Genomic DNA, 23738 nt, shown 5'->3' on the forward strand with positions numbered 1-23738 from the left:
TCTGTGTACTCTAGTTTTCCTATCTGATCTTCAAAGGTATTTGTTAGGTTTCTAACTTGCTAGTTCCACAGCCTCCAGAACACAGTGTCTGTGGCAAGATTTGAACTCACAACCTCAGGGTTTGATGTCCAAAGCCTTAACCACTGTGCCACACTGTCTGCCTCAATCAGACTGAACTTGTTTGTATAGTTTGGAGTGTTTCTGGTCAGTTTCATGAAGGTTCCTATATGGACTTAAGATTCATTAGCAAATGTTAGCCAGTGAAATGTTTGGTGTTTCATACAAAAGAAAAAAATGTGACACAAATTAATGTTACTGTTGTAACTTGTACATTTTATAATGTTTAACACTCTTAACACATTTACTCTGGCTCATGTTTTACTTTCTTTTACCCATGAAGGAGTCACTACAATACTTTGGAAAACTTTGAGTGTGATCACAGTAAATTATTGTTGCGGCCCCTAATGTTACCTCCAAAGTCATCCTGTAAGCATTATTTACAAATCAAGTCTGTAGCTTTTTTGAGGTGTTTATAAACCTCTTATAAATGAGAGAAAACAGGTTGGGTCAGTTGCTATGTGCTGTGACCTGGGGATAATCCTGTACTGATCTGGTCTTGGTACGTATTTATGGGAACAAGACTAACTTTTGGGTTTAGTGCTGTTGCAGTGTGGCCCAGAGCTGTGAAATCCACTGCAGCAGTCTAAGACTGAGGCAAAAAGAAGGTGTGCTTCTTGGAGTTGCATTAACTTGACCTCTTCATGAGCAGGTGTAACGAACTTAGTACAGTAACGTTACAAAGTCAATTCTGCACGCAACAGACTGACTTTAACGGACATGAAAATGCAGTTATGGAATTATTATTTTTTTATTTGGACGGGAGTAGGGCTGCAGCAACTAATCATAATCGATGATAATCAATTGTTAAAAATGGTAACTAATCATTTTTATTGATTAGTTCATTATATCATTAGGCTGAATACATTTTGCTACACAATTGCTTCACTACCTCATGCTGTTGTGAATGAATTTGAAAAATGGCAGATGGTAAGCAAGTGACAGAAAAAGATGGTGTAGCCTAATACTTCCAGAGTTATGGATGAGTTTACTCTAATTTTCGGTTTGAAGTGAGGAATAATTAGAGTAGTAGTTCATCCCTTAACATTGCAAATAAAACACATATGCCATAGAATTTCAGCTTGGGCAACTAAAAAATATGTGTCATTAGCCACTTGCTAGTAAATGTTCAGATTTTTACTTTCCATATTTGTTTTTTTTTTGTTTTTTTGATGTGGTAAATTATGGTGCTGCATTACACACTAGCACCATACAGATAGAACAAAATAGCAAGTACAGTGGTGAATTCCACAGCACATCAACCTACACTGAAAGGCGTATCACTCATTCTGAGTCAAAAGGTAGAAGCAGGTTGGAAAAGTGAAAATTCCAGATTAGTTGGCTATCAGACTTCAAGTGGCTTTTACAATACACTACAGAAGAACAACAACATTTATTTATATATCACATTTTCGTACAAGCCGTGTAGCTCAAAGTACTTTACAATATGTCAAAGAGAAAGTTACAAGAAAGGAAAAACAAATCAGATAATGATATTAAAGTAAAAATGCAACAATCACTTTACAAGGGATGTGATCGCTACACTTCACCACCCAAGATGGAAGTGGACGATGTTCGTAAGATATATCAGCATTGAAAATATTCAGCCGTCATCCCCTTTTCTCCCCTCTCCGTGCCAGCCAATACTTGAAAGAAACCCAAATGATAGTTAAACTGATTAAAAGTGCAAGTGTATTGCAATCCAGAATACAATGTTTATACATGTACATGAAAAGTGACTGGGTGCTTGTTTTGTGATCCCTTTTTCCCTGGACGGCCCTCCCCAACCTCCCTACACTCAGCAGCTAAACACTTAATCCCTAGTACGATACACACACAAAAAGAAAAGGAAATCAAAAGGAGAACAATTAAACATAGTCCTTGACGATGAATCCTGTCTTACAATTCTCATTGTATGATGTGGGGGAAAAAAATGTACAGCAAGTGGATATGACTGCTTTCTCGTTTACCAGAAGAATTTAAGAGCGAGTCCAACTCACCAATGGGAGTACCCGGAGAACCACTGGGCCAAATAATGTGGATTTGCCACGTTGTTTCTTATCTTCTGGGTGGCCACCCTCAAATAGCAGGTGCTTCTGGATGAAGTTCAATCTCATTGTCTTCTTAGGCTTAGATAGCTAAGCTTCTTGCCTTCTGTTTCTCTTTTTTTCCCTCATGGTCATCTGTTCCTCTTAAAAAAAAAAAAAAAAAGTTTCCCACTAAAATGTCCTATTTCCTTCTTTGGTCATCATAGAAACATGACGCCTGCCCTAGGCAGCTGGAATTCTTACCGGGTGGGGTCCTACCAGACAGTCCTCAACTATAATGCCTGAAGGGATATTCCTTTATCATCGTCCAGTCCCTGTAATATAGTGACGGCAGTCAAGAAAGCAAACACGATTTTAGTGCTATGTAGGCTTAATACAAAAAAGCAAAACTAATCAGTCTGAACAATCTTAAATATCAAGTAGAACAGTAATGTTCTAATACTGTATACTCATATATATGATTGGGGTAATAAGTTCAGATGGCTGGGAGGACAGAAAAAACAACCAAAAAATAAGAAGACCACACAGCCCCCACTGGGCATTCTACCTAACATAACTCTTCTTATTTCTTTCCCCTTTGTTTTCAGGCTTCATGAGATAGAATTTGATGATGTTGATTTCGAGGACTGCTGCAGCACCTGCCTTCATTCCATTATCACAGGTGGATGCACAGTGTCTTGATCAGGTGAAGGTGGCGCAGATCGCCACCACAAAAAAACTGTAAAAGACAGCAGAGAAAAGTAGAGATTAGTAAAGATTGCAAAATCCTGAAAAATATGATATGTCTGTACCCATTTAGTCTATTAGGAATACAACTAAAATGTAGGTACAAAAAAGCCAAATTAAAATAATGGGTTTTTAGCACTTTTTAAAAATATTCCACTGTACTAGTGTTTTTGGCAAAATGCGCCATAGAATCTGCAGTGGTAAAAGGTTTTCAAACACAAAAAGAAAGATAATGATGCAAAAAGACAGAGAACTTTCAATTAAAGTAAACTCCACATATTACATAGCAAAGGAAAAACAAGTTTCACACATATGAAACCACTTGTTTTGCTGTAAAAGAAAAATAGAATGGACATCTCCCTAACTTATGATATGATATTTGTTATGCTGAAGTAATTTCAAACATTACTGCGGACGTACAAAAAAAAAAAAAACAACCTAATAAAGTCATGATGGTGCAGCAGAGTCTTCTGTGGTAGAATATTGTGCTGGTCAGTTATTTACATGATGCTTTGCCAGTAAACTCTCTTTCACAGAAAAGAAAAAAACAATTATGTTTCATTTTGAAGTATTGGTTTGATGCGATTCTGAATACATAAGCCACATTGCAAGGTTAGTTAATTTAATTTATTGAAAACATTTGTGTTTTTAGAGAGATTTTGTGTGTTTGTTCATTGTACAACCAGAGCCAAAGGTTCTAGTAAGTGTTTTATTTATTACTCTTTATTTTCAATTTATTCTTACAGTATATAAATGTGTTATAAAAACTATATTTTGTTTAAAACATCTACAAACAGTTAATTTTTTTGATATATACTTTCCTGAAAATTTTATAATGTTTTTTTAGTGAAAAGTTCCATTTCATGCACTTTATATATTTAATTTTATATGAAAATAAGAAATCTTCATTTTCTCTTTTATAATCTGACTAATTTATTAATCTTGTGATTGTGTTTTGACCATTATCAAAATAATAGTTAGTTGCAGCCCTAGAATGAAGTACAGTGTGATAGTATATCAAGTATTTTTACCTCGGTACCATAGAAAAACACAAACAATGCATGAAAATCTTTGCTTTGCATAATATACATGAAAGAGAAAAGTATGGATCAACATAAAATTAAGCAGTGCCTGAAGTGGAAATAAGTAATAATTACCAGCATTTCCTTTTTGTTAGCTTCTTGGTTCTTCTCTGAATATATTGCAGACTTTACATGATTTCTTAATCTAGTGCTTGAACCCCACTTAGGGGTTTGGATCACCATGATATACATACATTAGATCAAACAGCTTGGGAGTTGGGGTTTCCTTCAAGATCAGAGCAAGAGATGCCATTACGCCATGGCAAAAAAATGGAACAAATCCAGTACACTGTACTGGTACATAACTGCCCACTTCAAACCCTATCCTTCAGCAAAAAGACAGAGAGTCCACATCCTTAATTAAGAAATGGCTTGGTGGAATGCTTGGGCAGCATGCATTGAAAGTTGCTGGCAGCTTCTTCCACGTGTGTCGTGGAAATATGCTGCATTTGCAAGCTCTCACACTATTCAGAGGTCAGAGTTGTGATTTTCATCTTACCACTTCAGTGTGTACACGTGGATTTCTGGTTGAACTATTTTGGAAAATGCACGGTCTCTGTTGAATTGTTACTTGGTCTGCATAAGAAAAAAAACAATTAATTGTGACATTTTGAATATGTATCACTTCACTCCCAAAGAATTACGACCAAAAAATGGCATTATGGGCTGACCACGTTATACGTTTTATTTTAAACAATTGGCTAAGGTGAAAGGTCAGCATTGCCTCACAACTTGGACAGTTCAGTACCTTTGGTTTTTTTCCTGAGAAGTGCATTTGAGCCTCTGATTAGCTATTTTATACACTTTGCTGAATGTTGAATTAATTTGGTTGTTGGGAAAAGCTGGGTGCTTAATTAATGACAGCTTCTTTTATCTGCATAATTGGAAAATGAGCTACAATTGTATAACGTATAGAGATCCTCTCTTTGTCATGACTTTCTGTATAGGGAATTCAGGACATTTTCATCATTCTAAGTGAATAACCCATTAAAAATATATTAAAAAATTGAGCACTGGCCTGTAGATAAGCCAAACACAATTTTTTTGGTCTATTTTAAATCTTAAAATTCTCGGATTATCTGTGAGAATTTGTGGTACTCTGCCATCATAGCCTCAGGATAGCTCACAGGGTGTATGCATTGTTTCTATATTTACTCCTAGCTCATTGCAGCTTGTAAAATTATAGTAGGCGGCTTTTTGTAAAGAAGTCAGTTACAACGATCTATTCCTTCTTCTTTTAGTATACAAAGTTTACTAGTAAACCGAGTATTAACATATAAAAAGCTCAAGCAGATCATACGGTGTGGCAGTGCTCATTGTACTGGAACTGCTGGTTACGAGCACAGTATGATGTCCAGGAGCTAGGAGAAGAAAAGTGATATGACAGAGTGATTAGTTATTGATTATATTGTGACAACACTGACCACAGCTGTCAATTCAGTGAAAGGAACAAAAACAATGTTCAGAGTTTATCAAAAATGATGTAATTCTATCTGCAGCGCAAGATTTTCTCTAGTGAATTCAAACTTATTGATTAAAAACCATTAAATGTTTGTGTATTTTTTAAGACGTGTATTATTTTGAGTTTTCCTTATGACAGAAAACATTGATTTCATGTCACAAATTCAATTAATTGTTAGTGGTGTTGCTTTTTTGCGTCTTAAAGTTTCCTAACATCCTTGTTTTGCTCAGTTTTACTGAAGCTTCTTAGAGCATATTAAGAAAACACTGCATTTAATATATTGGGTGTCTAGGCTACAACGTTTTTTAATTATGTACAACTGCCCCAGATTCTATTTTAATGAATAATAAATAAAAACAAAAATAAGAAACTCTTGTACTATTCCACCCTACATTTTATATTACCTAATTAAATGAAACAGTCTATGAATGTGTTATTGTTTTGATTTTTGTTTAGCATCCAGCGAGCGGCACTGGTCATTTTGGAGAATTACTACAAAGATTTCTCAGTGCACAACCCAGCATTGCTAACAGCCTCAAAATCTCGAGCGGCCAAGCACATGGCTGGTCTGAAAGTTTACAATGTGGATGGTAAGTCAACAAAATTTACTTTTTTATTCAGTTTGCTTTAAGTAAGCTTCTTTTAAACAATAGCGGATTTACCCAGATGTTTTGCCTTTGTAAATATACTTATGTACTTTGTTTGACTGTTGTGTGAGTTTCACAGAGTTGGTTTAGTGCCCTAGATTAAGTGATTGAGGCAAAAACGGAAGAGGACTATTATTTAACAAATAACATCAGAGCCAAACACAAAGAAGTTTAAGCTTACTGTCAAGTGAACATGGTACAGTGGGATTCTTACTTGCACATGCCCCACAGACTAGTGACAGAACTTTAAAAAGGAGCAGAAGATAAACATAACACAAAAATACAAGAAATACTCATTAAGTGCACTCATGCAGTGCCCTATCATTTTATTTAAGATTTCAGAGAAAATCAAAAAATTGTGTTTTTTTTTTTTGTTTGAAGTTGCAAGGACTATCTATCATGAGAGTAACAAGTTACTCAGGAGCATGAGTTCATTTGGGCTAGTTACTATCCATTGCAGGACATTATCACCCTTAGCCCAAATTGTCAGTTGGTTTGACAGCAGTTTTTACAGTTAGAGGAGAAAAATGTAGAAAATGTTTATGCACTACATAAGAAATTTGACAAATGAGAGGAAACCATTCAGTCCATCAAGACCATTTTCAGCTAGTAGCTAAGCTGTCCCATACTATGAGTGAAAAAGCAAAGCTCTTTTAATAATAAAAAAATGAAAGTGGGACTTAAATATTGTAATAATAATATATTACCAATATGCTTATGCTTTGTGTGTTTTGTGTAGCAATTTGGTTTAATATTCAGATTGGCAGACATCTTTTTGTGCAACCGCTGATATAAATTCAAAAGTGAAGGTTGTTTCATTTTCAGATATACTCTGTGCTAGTGTTTTTCAAATTCAGTCCCTTGAAGATCTCTGTGGAGGCAAGTTTTTGGTTGACTAGGTTTCAAAGTCAGTCATTTTTGTTTAGTATGCCGTTTTTTTCTCATTTCTGAAAAAGGACAGTAGTGTGAAGTTTACATTTGAGAATTTTTGAAATATTTGTATTTTTGCCTCAAAGGCAATTTTCCTATTCACCCTTTTTGGGTGAATTTGCTCCCTTAATTGAATTGCTGACTACTGATAGACAGCAGTACAAATGAATGTGAATGCTGAAAACCTGCAGCCAGCATTCACATTTAGTAAATAATGGTTTAAATAACCAGACAATCTAGGTAAAAAATTAAATGATCATGGTGGTGATGAAAATCTTAAAAGCCCTGATAAAATAACCCAGTTATCTTGATGTAATAATGCGTTTGCTGCATCCCAATAAAAAATTTAAAGCATATCCTAATTAAGATGAGAGTCTGATTGAAAGCAGAAATTGCGTGAGATGAAAACCTGCAGCTAATACTTGCCCCAACCTAAAATAACTTGAGAGCAACTGTTGTGTATCATCTCACCTCAAACCTCAGATTTAAACTTTTGAAAACAAATAAAGACATTTCATTCCTAACTTATTTACAGTACATCATAATTGCTATTACATGGTTTGCTGATAAAATGAAATATTATATATAGCCAACAGATGTGATTTATGATTCTTTCATGATGCTGTTAGTGTTGTTTGATTAACGTCTGTCTGATTCAGATTATTATTTATGCAAGTAAAGAAAGTATCTCACTCTCAAAAGCTCTAATTTATCATATACATACCACTAGTGAAAAAATTAGATTTTACCCGTGTTCTCATTGTACTTTTCAACCCAGGCATCTCACTAAAAGAGTCGGTCAGTTCATTGGCAGTCCATCACCAAGAGTACAGCAGGGCATGATCTACGCGTATGTTGTCAGCTAAGAGATGGGAAAACTTAAAGGCAGCATTTGAGCAAATCTAAAGGTTCACTTTCTTAAAAGCAATACATCTGCTTTTGATGATGTTGCAAGGCATGTCATTTCCTAAAATTTCTGTTTTTGAAGTACACAATGAAACATCATAAAACCTCGAAGTTCACATGCCACATCATTTTTCAGATTTAAACAGTTGAGCAAGTTGTGTCAAGAAGATTCAGTCTAATAATTTGTAACTCAATTCCATATCTGTCTTATACATAGGTTTGTAAACTATGGGTATCTTGCGATGCTTTGCAGTAGGCAGTTTAAGAAAAAGCCCTTTCTTTACATTCTGTGTCAGGGATCTCCATGAGGAGGACCATGCCCCACCTTCTCCAGGATTACATTCAGCTGCGATTCTTCAAGGGAGTTAAGGAGTGACTGTCAGCCACGATTCTGGGTCTCAAAGACAAAAAATATAAAACTGGGTAGCAAGAAAAAAAAATTAAGAACCACTGGTCTAATAAATCATATTTAAAATATTGTATCTGGAAACTATTTATAGTCCTTTGCCTTGTTGTGAGTTGTATATGAGTTAGTAGCAGAATTTAACATACAAATTTTATTGTGTTTTATGTGTTGAATGTTATATTAAACAATTCAGGGTTTCAAATAATTATGTGAAAAATCAAATAAAAAAGCTATTTAAGACATTCTGAAAGAATACTAATAAAATTACATTTTTTACCACAAAATAACATGGAAGAAGTAAGAATAAGTTCTATATTAAACATTGGTTGGTCTGTTATCTTTTATTGAAGTACTCTAACTGAAATTTTGTCTAGATTTCTCAAGTTAGCATAAAATAAATTTAATGAATAGTTTTGTTGAAACAATAACATATAATTCTGAAAATGTATTGTTGTTACATTTAGCTGGATATTACATGATTAGATTAGATAAACTTTATTAATACCATTTAGAAATTCAGATGCAAACAGCAGCAGAAACCTAAAAAAAAACAAGGACCCATACTCACAGGACAAATAATACAGGCAATCAATCAATTAAAACACAAAAAAAAACTGTTGTTCAATTTTAAGTGGAGCTTTCCAGGTATAAATTGTTGCTGAGCTGTAGTCCATGCCAGTAAGCATAACTGGTTATGAGTAAATGGATTTCCAGTTATGATGACCTATCCAGTATTTCCTGTACAAGAGCTGTTTATTTTCCAGATGTTGGGGATAATTTTGCTGTCATAAACCTGTTGTGCATGTACAAGGCAAGGGAAGCCATAGTGAGTAATACACCAGAGACATAGAACAACCCAGCATAAATGATTTATCATTGATGACACACCACAGAAAACTCACAATTTGGAAAGCTATACTGTAAGCTTTCAGTTTGTGTTGAATATCCAAAGTAGCATGTCTTTATAAGTTAAAAGTTTAAAACAATTTCTGTAAGCTGTGTATTAGTGCCAGTATTCTTTTTAAACCAATTAAAAATTACATCCTGTTGCCAAGTTATTATTATTTTTTTGCTCAAGATGCATGAAGAAAAGTAATTTTCATAGCTGTTTGACTTTTTAAATAAAGGTTTTTGGTGGATGCTAATTTATGTGCCTTGTTAAATGTGTTCTTTAATTAGACTTCTTGTTTCCTAGTTTTTGAGTTTTGTAGGGCTTGTTTCTTGTTATTTCTTGATGTCACCATATTCTGTATTTTGGAGTTCAATACTCTATAAAACTGTTAAGCACATTAGAGAGGCAAAATATATTTCTGTGGCTTAATATTATCCAGCAGAACTCAAATTTAATAAAAACAATATTGATAAAATAATTAAGATTTTTGTAGAAGAAATGTTAGTTGTACAAATAATTTACATAATGAAAATGATTATATAAGAGAGGACTTTATTTAATCATAGTTCCTAATTTTCTTCACATATCAAAGTTCATATGCACTGTATAACAAATTGCATATTCATTGTTAAAAGCAGAAATTTGTTTTTAATTTTATATTTTATTTAATACCGGTAATAAGAACGTTTTCTAAAGTAATTTTTTTATTTTTTTTTTCCTATGCGTGGGTAGTGATTTGTACTTCACGTCTTATAATTTGCATTTTTTGTCATTTTTATCAGTTTTTACTTCACCTTGCATAAAGGCTCACATCATCGATGTGCCTGGTGACCACACTTGTGTCCATGTACAGTATATGTGGTAATTAAATACTTGACCATTGCCAATCAGTTCAGCTATTCTTTAACAAAATTATACTTATTATATAAATCAGTTAAACTTTATATGGTGTCTTTTAAAGACCACACCATCATCGGCTGCTACTTTAAAACTAGGTAAGAATACCACAAACAATAACAAGTGCAGTGATTGAGATTGTATGTTTTGATCTATGTAGAAAATATATAGTAATTCTTTGGAAATGAGACAGTGACTAGCAGCCTTAAACCATGCACAAATAAAGAGAGCAGGGGGGAGTGAAAACATGACAAGAGAAATGTCCATATTATTCTTTATTAGACTGTATTTTTTGTTTTAACTACATGAATTAATTGTTGAATTTTACTTTAACCTCTAAATGAAACAATTAAACACACCTTATTTCTCATCTTGTTATATACATTAGAAAGCTGCTTGTTTATTATGTTGTTACTTGTACAGTGAGCTTATAATTCTGAATTGTTTGACAGAAGCATTTGCCCTTGTGTCGCTCATTATTAATTGTAAATAAATATGTATTGCGGGTCAACACAACCACTTCTGAATACTCACTAAAACATACACTTGTGGATGGAGACCATTTGAATTTAATAGGTAAATTTTTTGTGATTGAGATACTGCAAAAAAAAAAATCTGTCTATAGACTAAATAACTCTGAAACTAGATTTACTAGATAAAATCTGTTTTGGCCAAACTGTTTATTTTCTTACACAAAGCTGAACAGATTTTGAACACTTCTGGTAGAGGCCAATTGTAAATTGAAGAAACATTACATGTATGTTTTCCATTTTTGTTTTATTCAAATGAAATAGATACTAAATGACTACTTTGAATTTCCTTTTTTTCTTTTTAAGGAAAAGACTGTATTTTTAAACCTATTCAGGAGGCACCTTTTGCTTCTCATCCCATTAACATTTTAACTCAATCACTGAAGCACCATTAACTTTATCCTTTTAAATGCCCAGATTGGGCAAGCTTAAGATAAATAAACACATTGTGTTGTGTTGTCAAAAAGAATGTATTTGAAATGAATGTATCAGCCTCCATCAATAAACAGTGGAACAACAGACCACCAATTTTGAAATTATACATAGCCTCTAGTGTGTAATCTTTGGCAAATAAAACTATGCAAGTTAGATAAATTGGCAACTCTGTACTGGCTTGATGAAAGTGAGTGTGGATATGTTAATGAGCATGCTGTAATATGGGATGGCCCCCTGTTCCGAGTTGATTCCAGCCTGACATTTGCAACTATTAACACTCTGGCATTAAGTAGACCGAGTATATGATCTGGATTTAAAATATAAGAAATAGGGAGCTGGATTACACTTTTTTTTTGTTTAATAGCAGATGTCTAGATTCTTCCATTTTGGCAGAGTTAAAGTTTAAGGAGAGAAAAAGAACTACAAAATGAAAGAAGACTGAGATAAACAGTACATAGATAAAGGGGAACAGACTTTTGACAGCCCTCTCCACCCTTCCCCTTAGAGCAGGGGTGCCCAACTCCAGTCCTGGAGGGCCGCAGTGGCTGCAGGTTTTCATTCTAACCCTTTTCTTAACTAGTGACCTGTTTTTGCTGCTAATTAACTTATTTTGAATTCATTTTATTTGACATACTCTAGACTCGGACCCCTCAATTGTTTCTTTTTCCTTAATTAGCAGCCAAACAATAAGGAGATACAAAATGAGCTAAAACAGGACCAGCAAACTGTGACCATCATACAATATCTGAAAATAAAGAAAGGTGAATGTCTCGGGAATACTGATCTGCTCTTAGAAAAGAGAAAATCCACAATTTCGGAAATGTCTGCTATTGCACAATGAGAGCAGCAACAAGCCATGGAATTAAAGAACGGGTTTAATTAACGACAAGAATTAGCACCTCATTAAGCAACTGGTTGGAGTGAAATTGGTTGGAGTTTGAGGCCCTGACTTAGTTGGTCTTCTTTTGGCTCACTCACTTCACATTTCACTTCTGTTTGTGTGCCATTTAAGGAAAATAATGAAGCAATTCAGAGAAACGATGAAGAAATTCAGGGAAAATTTCTTAAAAACCAAGTCAATTAAAATGAATTCAGAATAAATTAATTAGCAGCAAAAACAAATCACTAATTAAGAAAAGGATTAGAATGAAAACCTGCAGCCACTGTAGCCCTCCATGACTGGAGTTGGGCACCTCTGCCTTAGAGATTATTACTTAGAATCTTTTTTCTGAACACCAAAGCTGAAAAACAGAAAGCCTCCTGTAAGAATTACTACAGTAAGACACAAAAATAGCCTCTGTGCTGAATATGTCCACCATAGGTTAAGTTCAGAAGCCAAACCTTAGCTCATGTATTGTATTTCTTTTGTAACAATTTATGTTAGCCTTCTCTCTTATTTGTGAGCAAGGTGACATTGCTTGACAAGTACTTCTGTTTCTGGAGCAGCACGTTGTCAGTGTCTGATTTGTCTGTCATACTGTATGTTTTGTATGTTTGTCTGCCCTGTGACTCATCATCCTTCTCTTTTTATGTGTCTCTTGTGTGCTACACTTGGTTCTTCCAGCATCCTTTAGAGCTAAAATGAAAGTATACTTTATGGACAGTAAGTAAACCTGTTCTTGGTTATACTTTTCATTTATGATTTGCAGCTTCTAGGTCATGCTATTCTTAATTTTAAGTAGTTGTTTTAATTGTTTTTGGTTGTTTAAATTGTAATTTTCTAGTATTTACTAATCTATTCCAGAAATTGCATATACTTTCTGTCTGTGATAACTTGAAATTAACTTAACACTGTCATTTCACCTTCTTTAATCTATCAGTGTCTGTTTTTAAAAATCCTTCCATCTAACACTCCTTTTCCATAATCTAACATTTTTATTAAATAGTCTCTGTAACCAGACCCCATCCTGGCAGCATTGGGTACAATAAAGAATTCAACCTATTCACACTTCCACACAGACACTTTAGAGATACCACCTAATCTAACATGTCTTTGGAATGGAGGTCGTAAACCTGAATATCTTGACTGCTTGTTCATGCCTCTAATAACTTAAATAAAACGTGCAAAACTAATGAAAACAAAACCACTTTAGGTTGTCATTATGTACTGTACATATGCAACTTTTCATTTATTAGTAATTTAATGATAGTCCAGTGAAGTCACTATATTGATGTAAATGATACAAATGGCTGGTATGAGCACACCTTTTCTTGAAGGAGAAACACATACAAAAAACTGGCTCATGGTAGAGGCAATTTATTTGTTTTATGATTGATTGTATTTGTATTATGGATCATGGTATAGGCATGACAATGACATCAATGACATCCTCATTGTTACTAAGAGCTATGGAGAGCAGTAAGTGAAAGCATGTGGTGGGAGAAATATTTGAAAAATGACTATTTGTGATAGAGACATTTGCAGAGAGGATATTCCTCCACTTTAACAGTCTTTAGAAAATTGACCATGAGATGATGCATTGCATTTGTCATGTATGATAATAGCCATATTTGAGGTGGCCCTGTGTATGGCAGTTAATTGTTAGAAATTACCGAAGAACACCAAAACCATAGAAGATTTTTTGATGCCTCTAAGAAGCATTTGTAAGAAGTGTTTAGTGTTTTAAAAAGGAATACTTCACCATTGTCACAGCATGCCATAAAATCTGTAAATAAGTAATTTTCTATGTGTTTGATCCTTAAAGTGTATAGTCTATTTTTTATTTGCATAAAATCCTTACACAGAAGCCAGTGCACCAAAGGCAAAAAGAGGCTACAGCATGCCGCAGTAAACGGTTAATTATTTCAAGTCTTTCCTTTTCGGGTGGCACTAGCATCAATAATTAAAGGCCACAGAGAAATATGTAGAACTTAATTTGTTTCAATTTAGTTCAGTGGGCAGTGGCTGGCTGAAATCTTGTGCTGAAACATTGATGCAGTACACACTTCCCCTGCTGTTTGCTTAATGTTTGATAGCGTGTGACTGCTGTTTTGAAATCCATGGTCCTTACGTTTTGTCCAAGAACTAGGCTTGGCATGATATCAGGCTTTGATAACAGCTGAAAGGGATTTTATCATTATCATAGTGCACATTATTGTGCCTTCTACCTGATGTAACATGTTTGCACAGATTTAGTGATTAAGAGTGGTAATTTAAACCATACTGGCAAGAAAGAATAATAATTACATTACACCCCATATAGAGAAAATGATGCTGTAAAAGAATAATTGCATATTAACCTGTATTAAACCACAAGAGATATTTTTAAGTCAAATCAAGCTTTATGGTTTACATCAAAAAATTATTAATACTTCTTACCTTAAAATCCCAAATGTTTTAGCAAAAGTATACAATATCATTAAAATTGTCCCATTATTGATAATACGTCCATTTTCTTGTCCCAGCCTTGGATGGATCAGTAGTCCTCACTCATGTATACCCATCCCACTCAGTCATTTGGGGCCAGATTAAAGTCCACAGTTAATGTAAAATGCAAGTCTTTGGAATGCAAGCCTGTCCAAAGGTAAATGTAGACAGACACCTGCTGACTCAAAGTTGCAGTCTGTATGGTTTTGTGGTTAAGGTGATGGCAATTAAACCCTAAAACTGTTGATTCAGTTTCCACCTCATCTTCACTATATGACACTGAGTAAGTCAACTAATCTGGCTGTACTCTAAATACAAAACAATAAGGGAGATAGACAGACATTTTGAGGGAAAGCAGTTAACGTAAATATCTAATCAGCCAATCGCATGGCAGCAACTCAGTGCAATGTTTTTGCAATGTAGACGTTGTCAAGATGGCCTGCTGAGCCTCAAACAGAGCATCAGAATGGAGAAGAAAGGTGATTTAAGTGACTTTGAGCATGGTATGGTTGTTGGTGCTAGATTGGCTGGTCTGATTATTTCAGATACTGCTAATCTACTGCAATTTTCTCACACAACCATCTCTAGGGTTTACAGAGAGAGAGATTGGGAGCATGTGCTGATCTATTGACAATCCCACTACACAACGAACCACCTGAATTGGGATTCGTGCAGAGGGTGACACCACAGCACCAAACTGGAGTTTTTTGGGGTTTTTTCTACTATGGCTGGAGTGCCAATCCTGCTACCGACCTCCAAGTATTCCCTGTAAATTGGAAGACCTGCTTGCAGGGATGGATGCAGGTTAACGTCATATCCAGGATGAAGCAATTGCAGGTTAAGGGCCTTGTTCAAGAGCCCAATGGAGAAGATTCACTTCTGGCGTTTACAGGATTCGAACTTCAGAGTCAGCCTTCTGATTTTTGGCACAGGTCCCTAGCCTCAGAGCCATCACTCTGCCCAACACTCCGTTTACAGAGAATGGTCCGAAAAAGACAAAGTATCCAGTTAGTGGCATTTCTCTGGGCTATGCCTTGTTGATGCCAGAGGTTAGAGGAGAATGGCCAAGACTGGTTTGAGCTGATAGAAGGCCACAGTAACTCAAATAGCTCCTTGAAGCAGATGGGCTACAGCAGCAAAAGACAACATCAGGTGCCATTCCTGTGAGCTAAGAACAAGAAATTGAGGTTACAATTCATACAGGCATGCCAAAATTGGACAATAGAAGTTTGGAAAAATGTTGCCTGGTCTGATGAGTCTCAATTTTTGCTGCAACATTTGGATAGTAGGGTCAGAATTTGGCATTAACAACATGAAAGCCTGGATCCACTCTGCCGTGCATCAACCGTTCAGGTTTAGGTTTAGGTTTAGGTTTGGACCCCTTAGGACCAACTGAGGATTGTTTAAATGCCACAGCCTACCTGAGTATTGTTGCTGACCATATCCATCCCTTTATGACTGTAGTGTACCCATCTTCTGATGGCTACTTCTGGCAGGATAATGTGCCATGTCACAAAGCTCAAATCATCTCAAATTAGTTTCTTGAACATGACAATGAGTTCACTGTACTCAATTGGTCTCCACAGTCACCCACCAAATTTCAATTCAGTAGAGCACCATTGGGATGTGGTGGAACAAGAGATTTACATCATGGATAATACAGCCACAAATCTGTAGCAACTACGTGATGCTATCATGTCAATATAGACCAGAATCCTTGAGGAATGTTTTCAGCACATTGTTGAATCTACACCACAAATAATTATGGTAGTTATGAAGGTAAAAAGGGGTCCAACCCGGTACTGGCATGATGTACCTAATAAAGTGGATAGTGAATGTATACTGATCTATTTAGCAGCCTTGCCACCTGCTCTTCAGAATTGGTAATCAATCTACCCAGCCAATTCTTGGATGGGAGACCATCTAGGAAAAATTTGGGTTGCTGCTTTAAAAGGTGTTGGTGAGACCACTGGGGGTGCTTACCCTGTGATCTGTGAGTAGATCCCAATGCCTCAGGAAAAAACCGCTGCAAAATTGATCTGTCCTTCAGATGAAATGTAAAAATGAGGTTGTGATCCCTGGGCATCTTTCAAAAAAAGCAGGGTTTGCCCAATATTCTGGTTAAACGTTTCTACCACAAGGTGATCATTCTGCCCCCCTAATAATCCTCTATGCCTTATTGGCTAACTCTCTCTCTCTCTGTCTCTGCCCCCTTCACTACCTAATAGTTAATGTGTGGTAAGTGTATTAACATAAAAATGGCTACCATCGCATTATCCAGGCAGATGCTACACAACAGTGGTGGTTGTAGTTGCTCCCTAATGTGTATGTAAAGTGCTTTTGAGTAGGTTAGAAAAGCACTAAGTAAATGTAATTAATTATCTTATTGGTCATTTTGGATAAAAGCGTCATGCAGATATACAATTATAGAAAATAACATCCTCCTTTGACTATCGCCGTCAACGGTTTCTAAGATGCCAATATTTTTTTTTTAAGTGGAGAGCTGCAGACATATGTCTTGAAAACACATTTGACTTTGCTGACACCGGCAAACTATGAAATGTATCAAATGTAGCTTATTTCAAGCATACAGTAACACACCCTTTCCAGCTGCATCTTCAGATGTCCACCTGGTGGAGCCATTGAGTCTCAAATGTGGGTTGCCAGCAGTGCAGTCCAGGATGAACTGGGTGAGAAGAAGTGAGCCACTGAAGCAATTTTACTACACAGTTATAGTATCCACTATAGCTTTTCATAGTGATGACATGTCAATCGTTGCAGCTAATTCTAAAAACTGTACCCTGTAGTGATGTTCAGAAATTCACCTTAGACTTTGTAGAGTGTACAGTATTTCATGGAATGCAATTTAACATTTTAATATATTATTTTAAACACTACAATGACCTGGCTCTCACTGAAATTAAATTAAATTGACTGTCACACTAATCCTAAAATTGCCCTGAACTTGACATCAGCTATATTCAGATATAAATTAAAGGCTTAAATTGGAAGTTATTCTCGCTTGGGGGTTCAAAAATAGTTGACATCTGTACATGAAATACTATGTAGAATTTTATCTCGGTTTTCTTTGTGCTTAATTTTGTTTAACTTGGAAGTGAAACTTGCATCTGAGTTTATTGAGAAAATGAGCTGTCCTTTTCAATAATCTACACACTGTTGAACGGATGCTAGAGGCCTTCATACCTTCACGTTAACCCTGTCTCAGTGTAAGCCTAAGCATTTCTGCCAGCAAAATGAAACAACGTACACAGATTCAAATAGAAATTCCATGGAGGTCATGCTGGTGTTGAAATCTAATCTGCATGATTAGGTGGGGCCTGGATGGCTGATACAGTGAGTAATGAGCTCTCGCTGTACAACATGCATGGTAATCAGTAAGGTTACTGTAGGGTTATACTTAGCTGCATTTTCTTTCAGTGATGGGGTGCCTATCTCCAATTTGTATTCTATTTGTGTTTGTAGGCCCTGGGAACAATGCTGCAGGGCAGTCTCGAGCTATGATAGCTGCAGCAGCAAGGCGGAGAGACTCCAGTCATAATGAGTTGTACTATGAAGAAGCAGATCATGAACGGCGGGTGAAAAAGCGCAAAGCAAGGTGAATATGAAAATAAAAATAGTTTTCCTTTGCAGGTGTACCCACTCAACAATATTCCCATTTGTTTATCATGGCCACACCCTTAAAAATACCCTACATTGTTTTCTGATATGTTTCATTAAGTTTGGATTAAGTATTTGAAGAAAGTGAGGTTTTCATCACTACTGTTTACTTTTCAGATTTCAGAGTTTAGGCTTTTGTTAGGATTATCCCAGGTTGACTTCTAATAAAGGCAATGTCAACCTTCTAATGTGTTTACCAGTATAGGATGTGAGTTACTGAAAACTAAAAATTCTACAGGACAAATGTTGACTGAGAGGTGAAAGCTGTCTGCATTCAGTGAACCTTGACATTAAATGATCTTGAGTCCCATATGTGTGCCTATCGCTACTGTAAACCATTAGCTCAGCATTTATATAGTCAAGGATCATTTTACAGAGGACATGGATAATACAGCTGTCTTCATTAAGAGTATTAGATGAAAGAAGCACAAGGTGCACTAACATGTTAGAACATAAGAAATTTAACAAACAAAAAGAGACCCTTGAGTCCATTAGGCTTGTTTTATTTAGCTAATAGCTAAGCTTCCCAGTATCTCTTCCAGATACCTAAAGGTTGTAAAGGTTTCTGCTTCAAGTACATGGCTCAGTAGTTTGTTACAGAATCCCACAACTCTTTGCTTAAAGAAGTGCTTCCTGCTTTCACTCCAAAATGCACTTCCCCTTAATTTCCATTGGTGTCTGAGTACAGGACTCATCGTTAAGATGACAAATATCATGATTAAATCTAAAATGGTTTTATGATAATAGACTAATGATATTATAATGAATTTCTTCGTCATTTGTAATGACAGAAATAAGTTTGAAAGAGAGCGGGAGGAGAAAAGAAGTTAAAATAATTGCACCATCAGCTTTATTGCTTATATTGTATGTACAGACCCACAAATAAAAATAATAATAATAATTCACTACATTATATATAAATAATGAAATATTTGCATCACCAATTAATGTGTGTTTACATTGTATGAATACTTGCGGTTTAGAGTCTTCCACATTTAAAACTATGAAATAAAGAACGTTACACTGGTACCTACCAGGCTTGTTAAGTGTGGATCAGGCTATGTACATTATTCGATCCTCTTGCATCTTTACTATGGTAAACTGCCAATCTGCTTATTACTATTATCATTTATATTTTTTTGATCCACAAGGGAAAAGTTAGGCATTATGAAGCTCGGAGATGTTACAGCAATTGTCCCCTCTCCCCCAATACCCAAATGCCCAAAAATTGGCAAAATGGCAAAATTATACTTCTAGCTTGGCTTAAGTAGAACACAACAGTTATGGTGTGAGGCATTATAAAGCATAATGCCTTAGGCATAAAGGAAGTCAAATAGCACCATTTGAATAACCTTTTTGCTGTATAATATGATGTGTAAGAGTAATCATTGAAAGTGTGTCATAGAGAGGATGGGAAATAATGGCCAGGAGTTTTAGGGATGCTCCAATCAGATTTCTTAAGGCCGATACTGATTATGGATTTCATGTTACTTGATCAACATATTCTGATTTTTTTTTCCTCCTTTATCCCTTTAAAAAACTTTTTGAAGCCTTATGTTCTATATTAAAATTTATTTTTTATAATGAAACTATAGACCACAGGTGTTAACTGTTCATTTTTTTATTATATTCTTTAGGCTTGTTGCTCAGTGACCATAAAAATACTAAAATAAAAAATATTTGGTTTAAAATACATACAAACCGGATTCCAAAAAAGTTGGGACACTATACAAATCGTGAATAAAAACTGAATGCAATGATGTGGAGGTGCCAACTTCTAATATTTTATTCAGAATAGAACATAAATCACGGAATAAAAGTTTAAACTGAGAAAATGTATCATTTTAAGGGAAAAATATGTTGATTCAGAATTTCAAGGTGTCAACAAATCCCAACAAAGTTGGGACAAGGCCATTTTCACCACTGTGTGGCACCTCCCCTTCTTCTTACAACACTCAACAGACGTCTGGGGACCGAGGAGACCAGTTTCTCAAGTTTAGAAATAGGAATGCTCTCCCATTCTTGTCTGATACAGGCCTCTAACTGTTCAATCGTCTTGGGCCTTCTTTGTCGCACCTTCCTCTTTATGATGCCAAATGTTCTCTATAGGTGAAAGATCTGGACTGCAGACTGGCCATTTCAGTACCTGGATCCTTCTCCGTAGCAGCCATGATGTTGTGATTGATGCAGAATGTGGTCTGGCATTATCTTGTTGAAAAATGCAGGGTCTTCCCTGAAAGAGATGACGTCTGGATGGGAGCATATGTTGTTCTAGAACCTGAATATATTTTTCTGCATTGATGGTGCCTTTCCAGACATGCAAGCTGCCCATGCCACACGCACTCATGCAACCCCATACCATCAGAGATGCAGGCTTCTGAACTGAGCGTTGATAACAACTTGGGTTGTCCTTGTCCTCTTTGGTCCGGATGACATGGCGTCCCAGATTTCCAAAAGAACTTGAATCGTGACTCGTCCTGACCACAGAACAGTCTTCCATTTTGCCACACTCCATTTTAAATGATCCCTGGCCCAGTGACAACGCCTGAGCTTGTGGATCTTGCTTAGAAATGGCTTCTTCTTTGCACTGTAGAGTTTCAGCTGGCAACGACGGATGGCACGGTGGATTGTGTTCACTGACAATGGTTTCTGGAAGTATTCCTGAGCCCATTCTGTGATTTCCTTTACAGTAGCATTCCTGTTTGTGGTGCAGTGTCGTTTAAGGGCCCGGAGATCACGGGCATCCAGTATGGTTTTACGGCCTTGACCCTTACGCACAGAGATTGTTCCAGATTCTCTGAATCTTCGGATGATGTTATGCACAGTTGATGATGATAGATGCAAAGTCTTTGCAATTTTTCACTGGGTAACACCTTTCTGATATTGCTCCACTATCTTTCTGCGCAACATTGTGGGAATTGGTGATCCTCTACCCATCTTGGCTTCTGAGAGACACTGCCACTCTGAGAAGCTCTTTTTATACCCAATCATGTTGCCAATTGACCTAATTAGTGTTTATTGGTCTTCCAGCTCTTCGTTATGCTCAAATTTACTTTTTCCAGCCTCTTATTGCTACTTGTCCCAACTTTTTTGGGATTTGTTGACACCGTGAAATTTTGAATCAACATATTTTTCCTTTAAAATGATACATTTACTCGGATTAAACATTTGATCTGTCATCTACGTTCTATTACAAATAAAATATTGACATTTGCCATCTCCACATCATTGCATTCAGTTTTTATTCACAATTTGTTTAGTGTCCCAACTTTTTTGGAATCTGGTTTGTAGTACTAGGGTGTTGTACCGTGTTAGCCATTATGGTAGTAATGATAAGTCTAGCAAAATGAAAGCTAGCATTTTGTGCTCTTTTTGTACTCTTTTTAGTTAGCCAATAAAACTTCTCATTACTTAAAATACATACTAATAACATATGTACAACGATATTTAAACATAATACATGGCATACAAGAAAGTAATTACATAATAATTACATAAATAATTATGACCAGTCATATTGTTTAATTTGTTTCTATAATGTAGTTATCTTGAAGAAGGCTTATTATAAATAATTATAATATATTATAATATTATTATAATATATTATAAATTGGACATGTGGACAAAATTGTTGGTACCCTTCAGTCAATGAAAGAAAAACTCAAAATGGTCACAGAAATAACTTTAATCTGACAAAAGTAATAATAAATAAAAATTCTATGAAATTTAACCAATGAAAGTCAGACATTGATTTTCAACCATGCTTCAACAGAATTATTTAAAAAATAAACTCATGAAACAGGCCTGGACAAAAATGATGGTACCCTAGAAAAGACTGAAAATAATGTGACCAAAGGGACATGTTAATCCAAGGTGTGTCCACTAATTAGCATCACAGGTGTCTACAATCTTGTAATCAGTCAGTGGACCTATATATAGGGCTCCAGGTAGTCACTGTGTTGTTTGGTGACATGGTGTGTACCACACTCAACATGGACCAGAGGAAGCGAAGGAAAGAGTTGTCTCAGGAGATTAGAAAGAAAATTATAGACAAGCATGTCAAAGGTAAAGGCTATAAGACCATCTCAAGCAGCTTGATGTTCCTGTGACTACAGTTGCACATATTATTCAGAAATTTAAGATCCATGGGACTGTAGCCAACCTCCCTGGACGTGGCCCCAGGAGGAAAATTGATGACAAATCAAAGAGACGGATAATACGAATGGTAACAAAAGAGCCCAGAAAAACTTCTAAAGAGATCCAAGGTGAACTTCAAGCTCAAGGAACATCAGTGTCAGATCGCACCATCCGTGTTGTTTGAGCCAAAGTGGACTTCATGGGAGACGACCAAGGAGGACACCATTGTTGAAAACAAATCATAAAAAGCCAGACTGGAATTTGCCAAACTACATGTGGACAAGCCACAAAGATTCTGGGAGAATGTCCTATGGACAGATGAGACAAAAATTGAACTTTTTGCCAAGGCACATCAGCTCTATGTTCACAGACGGAAAAATGAAGCATATCAAGAAAAGAACACTGTCCCTTCTGTGAAACATGGAGGAGGCTCTGTTATGTTCTGGGGCTGCTTTGCTGCATCTGGCACAGGGTGTCTTGAATCTGTGCAGGGTACAATGAAATCTCAAGACTATCAAGGGATTCTAGAGAGAAATGTGCTGGCCAGTGTCAGAAAGCTTGGTCTCAGTCGCAGGTCATGGGTCTTGCAACAGGACAATGACCCAAAACACACAGCTAAAAACACCCAAGAATGGCTAAGAGGAAAACATTGGACTATTCTAAAGTGGCCTTCTATGAGCCCTGACCTCAATCCTATTGAGCATCTTTGGAAAGAGCTGAAACATGTCGTCTGGAAAAGGCACCCTTCAAACCTGAGACAACTGGAGCAGTTTGCTCATGAGGAGTGGGCCAAAATACCTGCTGAGAAGTGCAGAAGTCTCATTGACAGGAATCGTTTGATTGCAGTGATTGCCTCAAAAGGTTGTGCAACAAAATATTAAGTTAGGGGTACCATCATTTTTGTCCAGGCCTGTTTCATGAGTTTATTTTTTTAAATAATTCTGTTGAAGCATGGTTGAAAATCAATGTCTGACTTTCATTGGTTAAATTTCATAGAATTTTTATTTATTATTGCTTTTGTCAGATTAAAGTTATTTCTGTGACCATTTTGAGTTTTTCTTTCATTGACTGAAGGGTACCAACAATTTTGTCCACGTGTGTATATCCATCCATTATTCATCCCGCTATATCCTAACTACAGGGTCACGGGGTTCTGCTGGAGCCAATCCCAGCCAACACAGTGCACAAGGCAGGAAACAAACCCCGGGCAGGGCACACACACCAAGCACACACTAGGGACAATTGAGGATCGCCAGTGCACCTAACCTGCATGTATTTGGACTGTGGGAGGAAACCGGAGCACCCGGAGGAAACCCACGCAGACACGGGAAGAACAAGCAAACTCCACACAGGTAGGACCCGGGACGCGAACCCAGGTCCCCTAACTGCGAGGCAGCAGCGCTACCCACTGTGCCGCCCTTTTTTATCTATCTATCTATCTATCTATCTATCTATCTATCTATCTATCTATCTATCTA

The 23738-nt window shown here is 36.2% G+C and overlaps 1 protein-coding gene across 1 annotated transcript in view; it reads left to right on the forward strand.

Annotated features, from left to right (window-relative positions):
• The window catches only part of vangl1 (VANGL planar cell polarity protein 1), a 252533-nt gene that overhangs the window by 214183 nt on the left and 14612 nt on the right, over positions 1-23738 (forward strand). Inside the window, exons 5-6 of the mRNA XM_039743819.1 lie at positions 5892-6025; positions 17929-18061. Of these exons, the coding sequence (XP_039599753.1) occupies positions 5892-6025; positions 17929-18061 (267 nt within the window). The remainder of the gene's footprint in view (positions 1-5891; positions 6026-17928; positions 18062-23738) is intronic.

Source organism: Polypterus senegalus, chromosome 2, assembly GCF_016835505.1.
Source record: "Polypterus senegalus isolate Bchr_013 chromosome 2, ASM1683550v1, whole genome shotgun sequence".
Classification (NCBI taxonomy): domain Eukaryota; kingdom Metazoa; phylum Chordata; class Cladistia; order Polypteriformes; family Polypteridae; genus Polypterus; species Polypterus senegalus.